This window comes from Chaetura pelagica, unplaced genomic scaffold (genome assembly GCF_000747805.2).
Source record: "Chaetura pelagica isolate M959 unplaced genomic scaffold, ChaPel_1.0 scaffold768, whole genome shotgun sequence".
In the NCBI taxonomy this organism is placed as follows: Eukaryota; Metazoa; Chordata; class Aves; order Apodiformes; family Apodidae; genus Chaetura; species Chaetura pelagica.
Window position 1 is genome coordinate 92261 of NW_009954312.1, and position 18034 is coordinate 110294.

Sequence of the window (18034 nt, forward strand, 5' to 3'; positions counted from 1 at the left end):
CCCTAAGGTTCTGTGATTCCAGCCACAACCAACACAGGAGTTTTTCCCTAAGCTTTTTTTTTTTTTTTTCCATCCATGTTTAGCTGTCCATTGAGCAGCCCCAGGAATCTTGGCAAGCTTGTCCACCACTTCCTGCTGGTGCTTTGTTTTGCTCCAGAGAGCCTGCCAGGAGGCTTGTTGAGGCCTGCATTCTGTGGTGCTAAGCTTGGGAGGCTTAAAAAGTAATAACACAGAGGTTTGATGTTCAGGCGCTTTTTTTTTTTTTTTTTTCTTCACATTTTCAGGAAGCACCTTCCCACTCCTCTGGTGTTTTGGAGCAGTGTTACTAGGAAGTTTCCTAGTTCCCACAGATGGGAGCACATAAACGGGTCATGCTAAATTCCTCTGGCACGTTACTGCACTTTGTGTTAGAGAGCAGTAGAAGAGCAGAGGGCAATACACTAGGCTGCAAGTAAACAGCAGCACTAAAGATGTCAGAGCAACACAGGGCACTGTTGCAGCTGGCTGGTGTGCTCTCATGCCCTCTTGCAGCTGGGAACTCACTGCAGTGTTTGCATGGTTTGATTTGGCGCAAAGCGCAGAAAGCAACAAGTTGGGCTGGTTCCCCAGGGGTCTGCTGGACAGAGGGGAGCAAGTGCTATTGGTAACTAGTTATTTGTCCCTGTGCCAAAAGAGGATGTGAGCAGAATAGAAATTTGTGTCCCAGAGTGTCACTCTACCCCTAGAAAGTCCCTGGTGGCATCTCCTGGCTTAGGACTGCAGAGGTTTCAGGCATAAACTACCAGAAGTAGTTTGTAACCTAAGAGATGATATTTTGACCAGTGGTTTTGCTTGCTGGAAGCAGTTACTCTGTGCAGCCCTTGTTACGTGATATCAACTAGGCAGCCTGAGAGTCTTCCTCAGTGCTTTTAGCAAATCCTAGCTGGGGATGCTAAGAAGATATGAGAAATATTGTGCGAGGTCCATCAGCTGGTTCCTCCTGGGATCTAAGATTGTATAAAGGAAGGACACTCCCTGTGCTCCTGAATGCAGGACATAGGGTCAGCATGCTGTGCTCTTGATTCATGTCCCACGAGCCTGTCTGGAGCTAGGACTCTTAATTTCTCTAATCCTTTCTTTACAGTGTTTTCACATGCATGAGTTGGGGTACCCAGGCAATCCCTAAAGAAATGGTTTTGGAGTTGGTTCTGAAGGGTGAATGACACGGATTATCTGCCAGTGTTGGTAGCAGCTCTTAGCTCTTTTCTTTACCTCAGTAAAGAAAGTAATGCTTAACCAGAAACACTTGGGGCTGGCAGAAGTATTTGCATATGATGGATGTTGTGAGGGAGCGAGTACCTGAGGCATTTTACTAGCAGAGAAGCAGGGCTGAGTTCTGCTCCTGGTCTTGGTCAGTCTTCGAGGAAGGGAATGAGGTCTAGGCTGCAGACTAAGTTGAAGAAGGCTGGTAACCTGGAATGACTCCTGAATTTTCAAATGGTACAGAACCCTTCTGGTCCTTCAGGGACAAGAATGGGAATCTGTGGCTGGAATGGGCAGCATAACACGAGTGTCTTACTCCATGCAAGAAAATTTGTCTGCTAGCATGGATGTGTTTGTGCCAAGGGACTTCCAGACTTAGACTCTCTGGCTTTTGCTGGGAGCCTGTTTTCTTCTGACTTTGTCATAATCAAATGAAAAATTGCATGTGTCTTCAGAGGAGGCATGTCAGAAATACAAACTGTTGCTCTTCCCTAAACTGGGAAGCATCCTGGATGTGAATTGGATTCTGACACTATAGACAGGGCCTCCCACTGATCCTCTGAATAAAAGTCCTTGGTTTGCTGCCCTTCAGCTGCTAAATGCACAAATGTGCATAGTGAAATGCATAGTGCCATAGATTTAAAGATAAAAATGTTTTTTTCACTGTAGGTTTTCCTGTTCTTATGAAGGTGGTACTGATTTGTACAGCTGTCTGAATCTTGCCAGTATAATCACCAGGAGCAGGTGAAATGTTGAAATCCTTTGTTTCATCTCCACAGGCCTTAATAAGCCTCATGAACTCTTTCAGTAGCATACTCCCCTACATGGAATGCAAGGTGGATACTGATTTCTGTTTTTCACAGATGTTATGAAGCTGTGTTTGGTTTTGCTTTTCTTTTTCTTTGCTGTATAGGAACTCATGGCATTGTGTTTGAAGGATCTCGAAGACAGAAAAGAGCAAGAAGCTGTTAACAGAAGGAGTGTAGAACAGGCTGCTAATGATCTGAAGGTAAAGCGTGGTTTCTATCTCCACTGGGTGGTCATTTTCCAAAGAGACACATTTTGCTTTCTCTGTAGCTATTCAAAGGCCCAGGCAGTTACTGCTTCTCAAGAAAAGTGTGTATTCTCTGTATGCATCACAGCATATCAAAGGGAGAGAAGAGGGTAAGAGTCTCTGAAAGTGTGGCACTCACTCCCTGATCAGAACAATGGAAGAACTCCCTGGAAGAACAATGTTAATTTTCTTTTGGAGAGGAGTAGTAAATAGCCCCAGCAGCATACAGTGTTCTTCTGGCTTCACTGGTGTATGTTGCATTATTTAATAGGCTGACTTTAGAGTTCAGTAAGCACAAGAACAGTCCTATTGTTCTGTCTTAAGGATGGGAATGTATGCTAAGCTCCACCTCACTTGTAGAGCATGATAGTTTTTGCTCTAAGATCTCTGTTTCTGTTACAGAAAAGTCAGTAAGAGCTGGAAGGAGCTCTGTAGAGGGCTGGGACATTGTGGTTTGCTGTCACTTTGTTTTGGAGGCTTTCTTTTCCTAGCAGCTTTCTGTCCCTAGCTTGTTTTAAAAAGGAGTGAAGTCCACCTACTGAAGGCACAGGTTTTCTGCTTGTAGCATTTAGTCCCTGGTCCTGTTACATTCCAGCTGAAAACAGAATTTTCTGCATAAATAAGCATCTTGAATCTGCCCTTGAGATTTTTCATTCAGCACGTCAGCTGTAAAATCCTGGCTGCACCCCTTTAGGGGTTAAACAGCTGTTTCTCAAGTCATGTAGCAGATCAGTAAAATTCAATTAAAACATAACATTAAAAGCCTGGGAGAGAAATACCTGAAATGTTTATGGTCTGTTGATTATGCGGGAAACACTCTTTTGCTTAATCTATAGGCACATGCCATTATGAGCAAAAGGCAGCTGTCAGACAGAGTGGCTGAGCTCCATTTACTGCTTCGGGAGGAGGAGAGCCTGGCAAAAAACTACATTGATGAGAAGACTCAGCAAGCTGTGGAAGCACATAATCAACAGCTGGAGTCCTGTCGAGAAGAGATTGCAGCCCTGGACACCTTCTCACATCGAATCAGACAAATACAACAGTGTAGTGATCCTGTTGAGTTGCTGGAGGTGGTATTTTACAGCCTATTTATGCCTCTTATTCTCTATTCCTTGGTAAAGTGATCTAGTGACCTCCTCTGTATATCTCCCTGTATGTAAGCAGCATTTTTCTCACTGCTTTTTATCTTCTTTCTGTTGGTGAACCAGTTCGGTTCCTGATTTTTGAGGTGTCAGCTGTTCTTGCTATGGCATTGACTTCATGTCTGTATGAAATTAATGTTAATTTTAAGCATATATGAAACAGTTATGGATGTCTCTTAATCTTGAAGACAGAGACTGTATCAAGTCTTTTCTTGTGCAGTGCAATATGAAGGTCTGAGGAAAGGCAGCCCTCTTGGGAACCTTAGAAGGAAGGCTGAATTGTCTCATTTCTTGCAAGAGATCCTAATCACCCTGAGCAATAGCCATCATTTTACTGGAGGGGGGTGTGTTTTTCTTCTTGTCTGCAGATAAGTGTCAGCCTCTCTTTCCTACAGATCTTCTTCACCTTCCTTGGGAAGGGTGTGTTGCCCTGACCCAAGCCAGAGGTTGGCATTCCTCATGGGAAGGCCTGTGGTATATTTTCACATCCTTGCAACTTAGCAGACTCGAGAGTTTGCAGTGTTGTGAGTGATACAGCCCTGGCATTCTGCTGTGTGTCCTAGGAACCTATTTCCACATGGGAAGCTTCCCTTCATGGTTTTGGAGAGATTTTTTGTGGGGGAGGTTTGGTTTTATTCATTAGATTGCTTTGAAAACTTTGTCGTTTAATTTTCTCATGGTTGGGATTTCCCACAAAGGCTCCTAGCTAGGTTAAACTCATTCCCATCTTGAAATGTCCTGAAGAGCCCTGTTTTATCCATGACTGCTGGGCTCTCCATCTCTAGAGTAGTCTCTGGCTCCACTGGCAGCAGGAGATAATGGGCAGGGGAATGAGCTAGTAGGCTGGCTGATCACAGCAAGGCTTGCCTGTAATGGCCTCTATGTTTACCTAAGGCTGGAGCTGTTCTTGCTCTCTGGTCTGTGGGAGCTGGGAGGGAAGAGTCTATTCATGTCACTGTCACTGTTAATTGGAGGATTTGGCTTTCTGCCCTCAGAAGTACACAGACATTGCAAAGGAGATGCAGGAGCACAGGCGGCGCCTACTGGAGCAGTGGCATCCAGTGCCTCTCTCCTTTGACCACGTCCTTAATCATTACCACCACTTCATTACACTTCTTCAGTCCATTCTGCAGAAGCCACTAGAAGCCCGGCTTAAAGAAGGTACATGGTGTCATGAATGTTGCTTTCTCCTGCTCTCCTTTTAGATGAAGTGTGGTCTGTAAGAAAGGGCAGGACTTTTTACTCTGTCAGCTGGAGAAAATGGCAGCTTTTCAGTCATGAGCACTGTTCTCTGACAGCACTGGGGGAATATTGCTATAGCAGTGGTGATTCAGGAACATAAGAAATTTCTCTTTCAACACTAAAGATGGCCTTTTTTGCCTTAAAGTTGGTCTGATGCTTATTTCCAGCTCTGTCAGTTATTTCAATAGTGCTTATTTCTTCTTGCAGTGCTTATCATGCTTTTATATCCCTAGGCCACCACACCTACACAATGTAAGTGTTCTCTCAGTCACTGTTTGGTGTAAGTGCTCTAGCAGGATGTCTGGCAGGCACGAAACATTGAGTACCTGTAAAATTTGAAAGTTTTTTCTAGTTGACCTACTTGGTGATCTTTCCATCTCAGGAAGTCTGAAAAATTCTCTGCATTTTGGTACTTTAAAGGTGGGCTAGCATGTTCTGCTTGGAGTTCTTTTTGTCTTAGAGCTGGAAGTTCATCCTAAAGTGACCTATGGCATGATAAAGGCAGAGTTACCTAATGGGATGCACAAAGCCAAATGGGGAAACCCTGCCCCTTGCTGAGGTAACAGGTGAGCAGGCCAATACCAGCCATCACAGTTCACCCAGGCACCTTTTAATCCCTTTTCAGAGAGTTGCCATCAAGAACAATACAGCACAGTGCTGGGGAAAATCATCAGACCAGATCTGAAAGGCCACTGCAGGACGTGTGGGGAATTGCTAGGCAGTACCATTCAGGTGCTCTGTAGTAGGCAGCTGCAGTTGTCTTCAGCTGCCTGACTCTGTTCCTGTCTGATAGAGGGTGTTTTTGAGGAATAGGAGGTGCTTTCTTGGGGTTGGGCTCAGTTGCATAGTTCCTTGGCAACACTGGGATCCAACATCTCCATGTTGTCCAAAGAACATGAGGTTGAAAGCATGCAGGGTAGAGTAGCCCCTCCACTGCCAAAGTACCACTGTTTGTTCCATGGAGTTGGAAAATGGAGTGAGACAGTATGACCCTCCCAGGGAACATGGGGGAAGTTCACACCAAAAAGGCAAAACTCCCTAAACTTTCCCTTTTCATCTCTGCCCAGACGTTTTCAGTAGCCTTAATGCCACTGCGAAGAAGGAGCCTGGAACAGTGTTGAAAACCATGTCTCCTGTTGACCGTTTTCTTTTCTTAAAGCGTAAGTACAGTCAAACAAAAGTTAGAAGCTGGAAGTCACTGGAACAGTCAATGAGTATGTGCTGTCACTATCTTAAAATGGTACCTTAGAAAGTGTTCTGATGTTTACAGTGTTGAGGGGGATCAAGTGTTGAGGGCAGCCTGAAAGTTGTTACCCTCTTCTGTACCTCACATTGGGAAAGAAATTTTACTTTTTGTCTGTGAAATCTTGGTCGTTGTTTTTATTCAGAACTGCTAGTGTGTTAATCAGCTAGCGGCTAGTTTAGTTTTTGAAGACTTTTCTCCAGGTTATTGTGGTCTGTCTTTAATTATATGTCCAATATGTAATGTTTTAAGGGTCAGTCAACAAGTGCTCCTTTCTTCTGGTGTTGATAGGAGAGATATACATTGAATTGTACATTCATCTCTCTGGTGGGAGGCTCATGGACATTTCATGTGGCCTGCAACAGATGAGGGCTGCAGCTGTGTTTAATCTCAAAGCTGTAACATTCCCTATAGCCATGGTAGGTGTTGTAAGAGCAGACCTGTTGTCTGGCCTGGATCCATCCCTGTGGAGGTCATGACTGTGGCCAAGTGCACATTTGACATACATAAGTAGGGAGGACAAGGAACAGCACGGAGCTGGTAGAGTGGCTTATATCCTGTCCCTGTTGTGTTCTGAGAAGAGCATTTTTCAGTGTTGTTATCTTCTCTTGTTCCTGTGCTCTCCTGAGTGAGCTTCCAAGTCTAAACACTGCAGCTTTTTCATTACAAACAGGTTATTTCAACTGGAGATGAGAAAACAGGTGTTGCATTTTTAAATGCAACAGCTGTTAATAAATCAGGGGTGCAATGAGCAAAGTCTGTCGTCTCAGCTGTGATGTCATGGCTCTTTCCCACTTGCACCATTTCTGTGCTGCAGGATCCAAACCGAGTTTATAACTGGAACCTGTTCAGGTGCTGGGACAGCTAGTTCTCATCACTGTGTGCTTGCTACTATGAGAGCACTGCAGCAGCATTTGGCTGGCAGTGAAGTAGGCTCCTGAGTTTCATGCCTGATGACCTGTGTATTCTCAGGCTGCTTCACAATGGATTCATGCAGAAAGCACTGTATTTTCCTTCACATGTCAGCAGTCACTTTAAGGGCTGAAAAGGCAATTTCTCAACTCTGTTAAAGCAAACTGTGACAAAGGACCTCGTTGAGAAAGATGTGCAGCTACTCATAGGCCAGAGAAATTGACAAACCTTGGTCATAAATATTTGCGTTTAAAAGTAATTTAAAATTTTCATAACTTTGGAAAAGTGGAAGTATTGGCAGTCCTCCAATAATCCAGACAACTCTAGGTATTTTGCATTCTTTTTCTAGTCAAGTTCACATTTAGGCTTCTGAACACTTGGATGCAGTTCAGTCCTTGGGTTTTTGTCCTCTTTCTAAAGCAACAGAGGCATTTCCGTTTGCTTGAGTAGTTATGCATTTTACAAAAATCTAGGTTTTCAGGCATATTTCACTGTCAGACATCACTACTACTGCTACTACTATTACTACTACTGCTACCACTACTACTACTACTACTACTACTACTACTTGTTGTTGTTATTATTATTATTTATTATTATTACTATCAGTATCATTATCATTGCACCTTTTCAAGCGCTTACTGGAAGAAACAGACACTAAAGCCAGGCCTTTAAAATCCTCCCTACTTCACATGTCTTTTGGTGTCACCTGTGTTCTTTACAAAATTAGCATCCCCATTCTTTACCTGCTGGAAGTGGCTTGGAACAAAGACTCAGGACAGTCAATCATTTACAAGATAAAATCCTGTAGCATGCTGTTTTACATATATTAATAGTTTCTGTTGCCTGTCTTTTGTCATCAGCTGTGCATACAGATGTGACTTTGGACCTATTCAGATCACAGGAATGCCAATAAGAGCTTTTCCAACTAAAGTGTAGTGGAGATCAGAGCTTTAAGATGTTGCATGTGGGAGATGTACCCCTGTAGTGGTACTCAAAGTCCTAACATTGTTGACAGACATAATACCAAAATTAAAATAATAAAAGTTTTATTTTTGTTTAGAGAATGGTTTAGATGCTTCAGTTAACACTCACTGCTTGTACAGTGCTATTTGCATCTACATTTTTTTGCAGCATGCGGTGCAGATTGCAGGGCACAGATTATCAGCAGTGGGCCCTCTAGAAGCATGACATGCATTTCATACACCAGCAACTCGCTCCATATGTCTTTGCCTCAAAAAAAACAACTGCTTGATTTCTGGTACCCAGGTGTGCACAGTGATCCTGCACAGATGAAGATGGTCTGTTAGTAAGGTGTTGTATACAAAACAACTGATAATTATTAATCACTGGCTACTCTGTTTTAAACATAGCTGGTGTTAGATGCCAGAGCAAGGCAAGGAGATGTGGGGTCCAGATGATTCTTATAGGTATAATGCATGTGTACTACTTTATTTTCTGAAACATGACCAACGAGCATAGAGGGTCTTTGTTGCAATTAACTCTGTGGTAAATGGACCCTCCCTTAATGTGAGAGGTCTGTGTTCTTTCACAGTGAATTGTGGGACAACTTATTTAGCCTTCCCTGCTCATGGCAGGGAACTGTGGGAAGGCAACAGAGGACCAATAGGAAATTGAGTGGCTTATACATTGCTCTGATAGCAGAGAAGAGGATTCCAGCCTGAATGAAAACAGCCTCTGGGCTTTAGACTATGGAATATGCCAGCTAGTGCAGGACAGACATACTTAATTTATGGGAGAGGGTTCCATATGGGAGCACAGGAGAGGAAACAGCAACCAAGTCAAAAGAGCAACAAGTTACTTCAGTTGTAAAGACGGATTTCTCTTACATGGCAACCTGCTATATAATTACCTTTCATTTCTAAGCTCAACACCAAAGAGGAAAGAAAATATTTAATTTCTTGTTTGAATGGGTCTGTTGCTCCCTGTTTTGTGTTCATTTGGTACTATGCTGCCTGTAAAGCACAGAGAAAGACTGTACTCTGAGACCACAGATCCAAACATATTGTTCAGATACACAACACTGCAGAGAAATCAAAGCACTCTGGATTTTAAAGTATTATCAACACTTCTCTCCCTAACTTTCATTTAAAATGGAAGTTACTCTGAAAGGCAACTTAAATGTATTTTTCATCTGGCATTTGAAACATCTAAGCTTCAAAGTTTATCTAAGATTAAAATCATAGCAAAAAAAACCAACAGCCCCAGCTATGAGCAAAATACGACTCAGCAGTTGTTCTTGCAAGTGTACTGCTGTTAGTTCTTGTCTGGATGTATTGTTACACTTTGTTTTCATTACTCACTCAGGAGAAAAAATAGATATGCTCAGTATTTGGATAAAAGTTAAGTTTACATCTTACAGCAGTACTCCAAGCAGTACTGTAATTCATAACACTCTTTGTTCTCATAGGTACCCAACTCTGACACCAGTTTTATCAGGCTTGACAGAAAGAGTGAATGCAATTCTTTAAAAATGCCAGATCCTGTTTTCAAAGGGAGTATCTTGGATAGTTCTAGAACGTGAATTCAGGAAACATATACTAACACAGGAAATTACTGAAATGAGTGTATTATGAAAACTTTTGTGAGACATGCAGCAATTCAGTATTGAAGCTATAGGATACTATCTTCAGAGAAAAACCTCCTCTTAAAAATCCTATAGCTTTTTGACTTATCCTATGTGATTGTGTCATTACAACTTGTTTAGTTTTTTATATTTTTTCCTGGCTTTGTGATTTTCAGTCCTGTGGTGGCTGTTTCATGGTAACAATATTTTAAGCTGCTGCTTAATAAGACAGTGATTCCTAGTGTGTAGTTTCAGACTGTGATTTTTTCTAAGTGTCAGGTTAGGTGAACTGCTGTAAATCCTGTGGGAGCTGGGAAACTGTTCTTTTGCAATGTACATGATGCTGCTGCTCAGAGCTCCATGAGAAGCACTCTTAGTGCATCTTCAAATGGGATTTCAGTAGACTGGGATCTCACAACCTGAGTTCACTCCAGTGCTCTCTAAAACCCTTAGGCTGTAATCCCACTCTCTTAACTATTCTGCATAAAGCAGCAGCTTTCAGCGTTTTCCCTGCTAAGCTGTACTCATCTTCTAATTTGTGAACCGTGCACATACTGACTTACATACTAACCTGCTTTAAAGGCTATGCAGCTTAAAAGTGCAGCGAGTTCAGTGTTTTCTGTTAAAAATGTCAGGTTGTTCCTTGCAAAATGGCAGGTTCCGAGACATTGCCTTTGCAGTTTTTTGTTAACTCGTGCTGCTTTCAAGAGCTGTGATAAACATAGTAAGTGTGTTTATGGTTCTGATTGCAGATGCAAGATCACCAACCTGGGAATACGACAGCCTTCACCCAAGGCTGAAATTGTCTGATGACCGCCTTGCAGTGAGCTGCAGCTGGAGGAGGATACTTTACCCTTGTGGTCCCCAGAGATTTGATAAATTATGGCAAGTGCTAAGCAGAGATGCATTCCTTTCTGGGAGCCATTACTGGGAAGTTGACCTGCTCCATGCTGGAGCAGGATGGTGGATTGGTGCAGCCTACCCTTCCATCGGCAGGAAAGGAGACTCTGAAACTTCTCGACTGGGCTGGAATTCAGCGTCTTGGTGCCTGAAGAAGTTTGAGTATGAATACTGGGCATTTCACAAGGGGGACAGAATCCCCATCGCGGTAGAAGATGATCCCGATTGCATTGGCATTTTTCTGGATTATGAAGCAGGAATCCTGTCATTCTACAGTGTCACTGATGGCATGGCTCATTTGCACACTTTCCGCTGCAAGTTCACAGAACCAGTTTACCCAGCTGTGAGGCTCTGGGAAGGGTCCGTTGCCATACGCAAACTAACATGAGGACCAAGGCAAAATAAACCCTCCTGTTTCAGGCTTTTTCTGTGAAAGCCCCTGGGGCAGTGATCTACCTGCACTAATCTCTGACATGAAAGTTGTAACTATGATACTTTTAGAAGGTAATAGTTAAGGTCAAGAAAACCAACTGTAATATTTAACGTAGATGCATTTTTCAGTTGGTGGAGGTGATCTGGCTTTTATAAATGATCTTGATATACCACCTAACATGCCATGTAAAATTTTTTTTGTACTTTTTTTTCAACTTGCAAAATTGAAATAGTCTGGCTGAAAGAAGCCTACAGCAACTCAGATTTGAACACAGCTGTCTTTTTTATGCCCTCTCCCCTCATCTGAAACTTCTCGACTGGGCTGGAATTCAGCGTCTTGGTGCCTGAAGAAGTTTGAGTATGAATACTGGGCATTTCACAAGGGGGACAGAATCCCCATCGCGGTAGAAGATGATCCCGATTGCATTGGCATTTTTCTGGATTATGAAGCAGGAATCCTGTCATTCTACAGTGTCACTGATGGCATGGCTCATTTGCACACTTTCCGCTGCAAGTTCACAGAACCAGTTTACCCAGCTGTGAGGCTCTGGGAAGGGTCCGTTGCCATACGCAAACTAACATGAGGACCAAGGCAAAATAAACCCTCCTGTTTCAGGCTTTTTCTGTGAAAGCCCCTGGGGCAGTGATCTACCTGCACTAATCTCTGACATGAAAGTTGTAACTATGATACTTTTAGAAGGTAATAGTTAAGGTCAAGAAAACCAACTGTAATATTTAACGTAGATGCATTTTTCAGTTGGTGGAGGTGATCTGGCTTTTATAAATGATCTTGATATACCACCTAACATGCCATGTAAAATTTTTTTTGTACTTTTTTTTCAACTTGCAAAATTGAAATAGTCTGGCTGAAAGAAGCCTACAGCAACTCAGATTTGAACACAGCTGTCTTTTTTATGCCCTCTCCCCTCATCTGCCTGCAGAGGCTGCAATTGTATGTGGGGTAGTAGGTTTAGTTTGTTCAAGCTTCAAGTTCATATATTGCATACTGATAGTTGACAAGATCAGATTTGGATAATACATGCACTGGGTGAATCAGATCACACCTGAGTATCATCAAAGACTGGGACAGACTGCTGTAAAAGTTCAAGTAAAGCTGAAATACATGCTTCTGTAGCCATTAACTGCTCTTACCTGTGACCAAGACTGAACTGGGCTTCTGGGAGGCCCTGTTCTTCCCACAGAGAGTGGAAGCATAAACAATTATTTACCACCTCCAGCAGATGAGGAAATGCCTGGAGGACCCACAAATGCAATAAAACCACTAGGTCAGCAGGACATTGTGCTTAATTTAATGTCCTATTTGCAAAGGCTTTTTAACTGCTGTGGGATAAAGGCATGCTCATGTAAAACTAGAAGAAATAGCTTGCAAGTTTCAGTATTGGGATAATTAATGTATGGGGAAAAAAAAAAAGTTGTGCCCTGAAAATTTCTGGAGCCTACATTTGCAGCAGCCCCTAGGACCAGCCCTGCTGGAGTGAAGAACCACTGCTACTTGAAGCACATCAGGTAATCTTGCAGGGTTCAAACACTAAAGGCCCTGGAATCATCACCGGTGCTGGCAAAAGCAAAGTCTCACCATAGGCTGAAATGCAAAAACAACAGTTTGTTTTATAAGCTAAATTTATTTTTCAAATTTGAAATAAAAAAATCTTTTTAACAATTGAGTAGTTTTTTAATGTAAGGCAAGCATATTGGATCAGTCAGAGCTCACATACGGTCAAGCATGATTCAAAGAACCTCTCCTCCCCAGTTTAAAGATATGAATACAGTTTCCTCAGAATTTCAGAAGGGTAAACATTTTGAAATTAAACAGCTCACAGGTACAGAAACACCACGGCCAAATTCAAGATACTTCACCAACTCATGACCAAGAGGTAGAACATTCCAAATAATCATTACTAGAAGATAATTCCACCACAGAAAAATGCAGATTAATTATACCAAAGCAGTTCTGTGCTATCCAAACTAATGAAAGGATGCCTGGTATGCAGGTCCTGCCATACAGCTTCTCCCTGGAGAACTGGAAGAGTAGCAAGCTGACAGGGTAAGAATTGCCTTTCTTACTTGAAAAGTGAGCAGCTGTGATGCTAGAGCAGAGCACACAAGAGCAGCACTGACCATCACAATGAACCATAGTCCTGTGATCTAGTTAAGCAGCTAGCCTCAGCTATCTCAAACACCAGTGTTGGAGGGGAAAAACCCAACCAGTTTATTTGATTAGTAGAAAGAGGAGGCTGCTGAATCTTTACCAGCATTTGGCTTCCTACCTGAGAAGTTGCACCCAGGTATGAAGAGAGATAGCCAAATGCACTGCAGAACTGATTTAACATTTCAGGCTTCACTCAACTCACAACAGACACTTCTGACTCTTTTTTGAAGACCGGGTTAGTTCCACCATCCATCTCTGATCTTCCCAACCCTTAATCTGTCTGGATTGCCCTCTTGCCTTTCAGTTCACAAGAAGTACAAAACGTTTCTTTCTCTTGCCCCTTAAATGGGATTTTTTACATAACCTGTTTGCTTCCCTTTTGTCCCATCTCTTGAGAACATAGCTTTCTCAAGAAGCTCATTTTCCAGAGAGTGCAGTCTCCTGCAGACCATTGCATTATCTTGAGACTTTTTATCTTCAGACTTTCATCATGAGAAAAATTCATCACATTGAACATTTCATTTTCTGTTCACTGTATGTAAATTTTCCCTTATGTGCATTCAACTCACCCTAGCATCCTGGGAAAAAAAGGGAAGCTGGAAAGCAGCACTGTGGTCTTAGATTTGGCAAAACACCAGATTAATCTGCATTATGTGGAATGGAGAAAGGAGGAGCATGGTATTTTCTACATACAATGTTTCATGGTTTCAAATTGCTCTTCATAATTTATACCTAGTTGTTGCAGAAACTTCTGCTAATAAGAACCTGAAAATTCTAACCTGCTTGGATCCTCTTAATTACACCCCCTTCTTCTAATCTACCATGCTGCTATACTTAAATACGTTGTGCAGTAATGCAGTACTACCTCATGATATGGGGAATGGAATACTTTGGTTTAGCACTTCACTTTTTTGGCATGATTTTCCACTGCTTGCTCAGTGATGGTCTCATCTGCTTCGATTTTGTTTTTAACCTTTTGGCCCACCAGATCAAAGATGGCCTCTGGGGGAAAGCCCTTAGGCTCTCCCACTTTCACTGTCAGCATGTCAAGTGTCAGTACCGCACCTTCAGGAATTGTCACTTTCGCCACAACAGACTTTCCCAGCTACAGTGGAGACAAAAAAAAAAAAAAAAAGTTTAAGTCAAACACATTCCTAGGCTTAGTACACCAAAAAAGGCTAAAAAATCTTCTGCAGCTACTTGGAAACAGGTTGTGTGAAACTGCCCTCCTCCTTACTTCATATTCCAAATGAAAGTTGACTGAACTTGGAAACCTGCACTGTCACTAAAGTGGTAGGAAGATCCAGATACTTTCTGAAATCAGATAATAGCTCACTGGAATTTTTCAGAATCAGAATGGAGGGAATCTGATTAGACTGACTACTATTCTAGCTTAGTGTAAAAGCAACTTGGATACAGTCATAAAGACCTATCACTCTTATTACTAAGTACTTACCAATACTTAGTAATGCACCTTGAGTACTGTGTTCAGTTCTGGGCCCCTCACTGCAAGAAGGACACTGAGGTGCTGCAGCATGTCCAGAGAAAAAGGAAGGAACCTGGTGAAGCATCTAGAGAATAAGCCCTATGAGGAGCAGCTGAGGGAGCTGGGGTTGTTTAGCCTGGATAAAAGGAGGCTGAGGGCAGAGCTCATGTCTCTACAATTACCTGAAAGGAGGCTGAAGCAAAGTGGGGGTCGGCCTCTCCTACCAAGTAACAAGAGATAGGACAAGAGGAAATGGCCTCAAGTTGTGCAAGGGAAGGTTTAAATTGGGTATTGGAAGTGGTTGAGTCACCATCCCAGAAGGTATTTAAAAGATGTGTGGCCATGGTACTTAGGGTAATTGTTAGTGGTAGACGTGGCACTTGGACTAGTGCTAGGTTAATGGATGGACTAATGATCTTAAGGGTCTTTTCCAAACTAGCTTATTTTATGATGCTACTCAACTTAGCTAACCACTGGATGATATATGCAGAACTCCATTATACTAAAAATTGCCAACGTTATGCTTTGATAAAAACTGACTGCCAGAAACATTGGTTTATAGAAAATGACAGGTTTCATAACTAATGTTACAGTGCACTAAGCACACACATTGTGCTTGCTGCTACTTAGCAGCAAAAATTCTTGAGTGCAGAGGCAGAATCACTGCTGCAATAAACAATTAGCAAGGTATTATCTGAATACAGCTATTAGCTATAGGTCTACATTAATTACAACTACACATGAATCAAAACAAAGAGTCACCTTTTCATTGCAAGCCATTTCACAAGGCAAGAGTTGCTTGACTGGAGAACCCATTGCTTTTTCCACTGTACGGATGGCTTTCACTAACTCAGCCAGTTCATTTGGCTCCAAGGACGCCTGGTGGTCACTTCCTTTCCATGTTTTGTCAAGAGTCACATGGCGTTCCAGTACTTTAGCACCCATAGCAACAGCTGCCACTGAAATGGCTATGCCAGTTTCATGTCCCGAGTAGCCAATGGGGATATCAGGGAAAGCTGACTGGTACGCCTGGAATCGTAACAGAGTTGGTCTGAATTATCCAGGGAGCAATTTCAAAGACGGAGCAAATTTAACAGTTATAACTGCAATAATAAGCACAGACAATTACTGTGCCACAAAACAAGTAGTTAATTATGCTGAGAATGAATGTTTTTATATATATATTGAACAAGTCACACTGCATTGCGAACTATGATGTTTTAAGAATTTCTCTAGGATTATCAATACTGACAAAGAAACTGAGGTATGTGCTATTCTACTTCTCATCTCATGCTTTTCCTTTCAATTCAGTTGTACTCTTCAAAGCCTACATTGCTGTAAATTACAGTAATAGAGTAGCTCTCTACTTTCATCCAAGGACCCAGTGGACTGGTTATGCTTAACCTGTATCCAACCCCATATTTAAAATCTGAAGCAAGCCTTTCAGCCCCACAGAGGGGACAGCCATCCAGTCCTAAAGGCAATTAGTAAATGCAGCCATGTCCTGTTCTACTAAAATACCATGCTACATGCACATAAAGCTAGGCAAGTGCTTGAGCACTGGCCAATTAGGGAAAGCTTTACTGCATCAGCAGTCATATCCAAGTAATACTTTCAGCAAAGAAAACCATACAAGGGCCTAATCCATTTTCTTCATTTCTCTGATACTCACATGAAGTGTTTTTTAAAAAGGTTTCCAGTCTATCTCCCTATTTACAATTGTGTTCTCAAAGCCACACACCTTATTGGAAAGTCTGCATAATTTTTCTTTGCACTACAAAGTGCAGAGTTAACCTGTTACCCATATGTCATCTTTTCCTCCATCTAATTGTGAATACTCCTGTAATGGCTTTCATGATATTACTCAAGGCTGAGTTCTGCTAAAAAAGGATCCAATGGGTAAATTTACTTCAACACTTGCATGAATTAAAGGATCATGATACATCTTTGACTTCTCAGAAGCAAATTCCAGCATGCCTGGGACCGGGAAATGTATCTCAACAAAAATGCATAAGCCTTCTCTGGTACCCCACCCACAGCACAGCTGGGGTTACTCACGGACCGATATAACACGGAGGTTGACATCCTCTGGCTGAAGAGGGTATGCACTGGTGCACTGCAGGAAGCAGAAGTTTGGATTGATAGGCTTTACAATCTGATACACCTGATGCATTGTGTTCATTGACTGCATCCCACTGGAAATCACCATTGGGCGACCTAGATATTAGAAAACATACACATGCTTTGTCCCTTGTCTGTAAAAAAGCTACAGGAGATCAAGTTAAATTCTTGCAGTAAATGAATTCAGAAGAAAAGGAATCTGGGTGAACCTTTCTCTTCCAAGTCCAAGGGTGATTTTCTGCTAAGATTACTTCTGAGTTTTTCCAAAAGCAACTGGAAAGATCTAAAACTAGATCTACTGAGACACAGGGATGTTTACCAAGACAACTCAAAAGAAAATGCCTACCTTTCTTTGCAGTCTTTTCCAAATATGGAAAATTGTTTGTATCTCCTGATCCCACTTTGAAAAATGGAACGTCCAGTTCATGTAGAAATTCCACAGCCATCTAAAAGGAAAAGAAACTACTGCATTTTAACACACCAGCAGGATGTAAAGATGAAGAACTACCCTCCAAAATAGAAAAGCCAAAGTTTAATTAAATTGGTTGTGTGTGTGTAGATATATATATAAACATATATACCCACTGCTTCTGAAATAACATTTACTCTTCTAAGAATACTAGTTTCTGACTTCCCTCCAGGTTATACTTCTATTATGAAAACAATTTTCCACAGGTTTCTGACTCCTTGTCTCAAGGCTGTCTCTTTGGTCTCCCAGACATGGCTCGTTAAGCCAGCTGTAGTGATAAGATGCTTAGTGGAAGTGAGCTCCACTGCTCCTCTAACTTCAAGATGAGCTTGTGGGCCACAGCACTCTTGCTTTTCTGTTTTGGCATTACCAGAGAGAGCAACTGCCTGCAGACAGGAGCTTGCCTGTTGAAGAAGATCACAGATCTAATCTGAGGAGATTGCACAAAATGAAAGATGACAGATGGGCATCGTATCTAAGGCCACTCTTCATTAAGTAAGTATCTCTTGAAAATTGGCAGCTTTTCTGTAATACATTCAAGGAACAGGAAGTAATCTCAAATAACAGGAACAACATTAAAGGGAGTGGTTCAACAGGATCCTGTTTTGCCTCCAGGACACACTGCAACAAAGTACATAAAGAAATTTCTCATAGCCTTTATATTTACCTCACTCACCACTTCATGGATTTCCTCATGTAGTTAAACACACAATTTAACCTCTTCAACCTAGCTGACACTGCAGAGATTATGTTCAATTTACAGAAGTTAATGTGTTCCCAAGGACTTAGTGCAACAGTTTATACAATGTTTGCCCTCAGTTCCAAACTCATGCCTTGCAGAAATACCAGCAGAAATCTTGGGAGCTATGTAATGTAATGACTGTTCAAAAAAAGAAGGCACAAACACGTACTGGTACCAATAATCAGCGGATGAGGCCACACACAAAGAAGCACAGTGTCTTGAGAAAAAGAGAGATCCCACAGGCAGAATGTGATCTTAGCAGCTGCACATGAAAGGTGTCCTGCATTACACC

General features: G+C 42.0%; 2 protein-coding genes across 2 annotated transcripts in view; one reads left to right on the forward strand and one right to left on the reverse strand.

Annotated features, from left to right (window-relative positions):
• Nucleotides 1-10710, forward strand: part of TRIM14 (tripartite motif containing 14) — a 13508-nt gene extending 2798 nt beyond the window's left edge. The window contains exons 2-6 of the mRNA XM_010004081.1: nt 2156-2251; nt 3133-3366; nt 4434-4599; nt 5748-5840; nt 10175-10710. Of these exons, the coding sequence (XP_010002383.1) occupies nt 2156-2251; nt 3133-3366; nt 4434-4599; nt 5748-5840; nt 10175-10710 (1125 nt within the window). The remainder of the gene's footprint in view (nt 1-2155; nt 2252-3132; nt 3367-4433; nt 4600-5747; nt 5841-10174) is intronic.
• A 2958-nt stretch (nt 10711-13668) lies between these two features.
• NANS (N-acetylneuraminic acid synthase) overlaps nt 13669-18034 on the reverse strand; it is a 6889-nt gene continuing 2523 nt past the window's right edge. The window contains exons 3-6 of the mRNA XM_010004082.1: nt 16878-16977; nt 16473-16627; nt 15173-15439; nt 13669-14029 (exon numbers count right to left, since the gene is read on the reverse strand). Of these exons, the coding sequence (XP_010002384.1) occupies nt 13820-14029; nt 15173-15439; nt 16473-16627; nt 16878-16977 (732 nt within the window). The 3' untranslated portion in view covers nt 13669-13819. The remainder of the gene's footprint in view (nt 14030-15172; nt 15440-16472; nt 16628-16877; nt 16978-18034) is intronic.